Here is a 1,793-nt window from a genome sequence, read left to right on the forward strand (position 1 = left end):
GGGCCCCTGTGGGTCTGCACTGGAGGTGAGCATGCCGTTGGGTCTTGGGCCCCTGTGGGTCTGCACTGGAGGTGAGCATGCTGCTGGGTGCTCTGGCCACTGGGTCTCGGGCCCTGTGGGTCTGCACCGGAGGTGAGCACGCTGTTGGGTCTCAGGCCCTGTGAGTCTTCACAAAGCAGAGGCCTGCAGCGTCCTCTCCTGTTGGGCCCTCACTGTCTGTGAGGGGGCACTGCTGTCTCTGGCTTGCAGACGAAGTTCCTGCAGCCAGAACCCCCTCCACGCTTTGTGTCTTACTGCCCCTTCGGACTAGGATGGCCGTGGCTGGTAGAAGGACTGCCTACATCGGTGCTGAAACTAATGCCTCGTTTCTTCCTGTGAGAAGGATTTCTAATGAGATGGGAATACGTTTCTTCTGTCCCTTTTAGTGTCTCAGCATTACTCCATCAGAACAAGTATCAGCGTTAAACAAAAAAAAAATTCCTGAGTACCTAGAGAGGATTGTCATACAAAGACATCGGGTGGATTACCCGCTGATATCGCGTGAATGACTCAAGCCCAGAGAAGCCCTTAATTCAACTGGTGGATGCAACAGTAGAATGAAAGCATTCGCCAGGTTGTAGACTAAATATTTGCGTATTGTTTTTCCAAATACTGTTTTCCCTTTCTTCTTGCACTCAGGTTCAGTGGCTCTCCCCATTTCTTGATATTTTTGGTTGGTATTTATTTCTTTAGAGCCTGGTGGCACAGTGGTTAAGACCTCAGGCTGCTAACCCAAAGGTCGACAGTTGGAATCCATCAGCCACTCCTTGGAAACCCTGTGGGGCAGTTCTGCTCTGTCCTCTAGGGTCGCTATGAGTGGGAATTGACTTGATGGCAGTGGGTTTGGTTTTTTTATTTATTTCTTTGGTTCCTGGGTGGCACAAAGGGTTTGTGCTCAGCTGCTAACCAGAAGGTTGGAGGTTCAGATCCACCTGGTGGTGCCATGGAAGAAAGGCCTGGCAACCCGCTTCTGTAAGATAGCCATTAAAAACCCTGTGGAGTGCAGTTCTACTCTGACACACACGGGGTCGCCATGAGTTGGGAGTTGTCTCAGTGGTAACTGGCTTGGTTTCTTTTTCCTTTGGTGATGAGTCCTTGGAACTTTCCTTGGCGTTCCTGGCCAGCTGAAGGGGAACCCCCAGGGCTTGTCTGAGGAGATGTTGCCCGGGGGTGTTTCTGGATCCCGAGCCGTGTCCTCAGCTGCAGCTTAAAGAGGTGGATGTGCCTTGCTCGGTTGGTGCCTTGGTGGATCAGCGAGTGCAGGGCCGTGGCAATCCTTGGTGGGGTGTCTCGTTCTGACTGTGACACTGACTCAGAGCCCAGTCTGGACGACTTGCCTCTGCTGCTGTTGGCTGGGAGGGTGGCCCCACATTGCCGAGGGATTCCCGTAGGCTGTCCCAGTGGTCCCCTGGCCCCGGTGAGGATGCTGAGGCCAGAGAGAGGCCCACCCTCGGGCCTTAGTAGCTCAGTGGGGAGGGGCCTTGGAGCCCTGCCCGCATACCCCCTTCCAGTGCACTGTCCACATCCTGCACTGCTTCCCTGCCTCTCCTTCCCAGAGGAGAGGGCTCTGGACTGCAGGGCAGGAGGCCCGAGCTCTGATCTCAGTGTGCAGCCAGTCAGTCTGTGCCCTGGCTCCTCACCTGGAGAAGGGGCTCGTGATGCCTGCCTGCCTGCCTGCTGAGGGCATGCTCAGCGAGGTGAGCCTGGAGAGGGGGCTCGTGATGCCTGCCTGCCTGCCTGCCTGCTGAGGGCAT

General features: G+C 55.6%; 1 protein-coding gene across 1 annotated transcript in view; it reads left to right on the forward strand.

Annotated features, from left to right (window-relative positions):
- Positions 1-77: 77 nt before the first annotated feature.
- Positions 78-1,793, forward strand: part of ASB1 (ankyrin repeat and SOCS box containing 1) — a 12,439-nt gene continuing 10,723 nt past the window's right edge. Inside the window, exons 1-3 of the mRNA XM_004386501.2 lie at positions 78-132; positions 250-374; positions 1,596-1,736. Coding sequence (XP_004386558.1) covers positions 78-132; positions 250-374; positions 1,596-1,736 — 321 coding nt within the window. The remainder of the gene's footprint in view (positions 133-249; positions 375-1,595; positions 1,737-1,793) is intronic.

This window comes from Trichechus manatus, unplaced genomic scaffold (assembly GCF_000243295.1).
Source record: "Trichechus manatus latirostris isolate Lorelei unplaced genomic scaffold, TriManLat1.0 scaffold00165, whole genome shotgun sequence".
Lineage (NCBI taxonomy): Eukaryota > Metazoa > Chordata > Mammalia > Sirenia > Trichechidae > Trichechus > Trichechus manatus.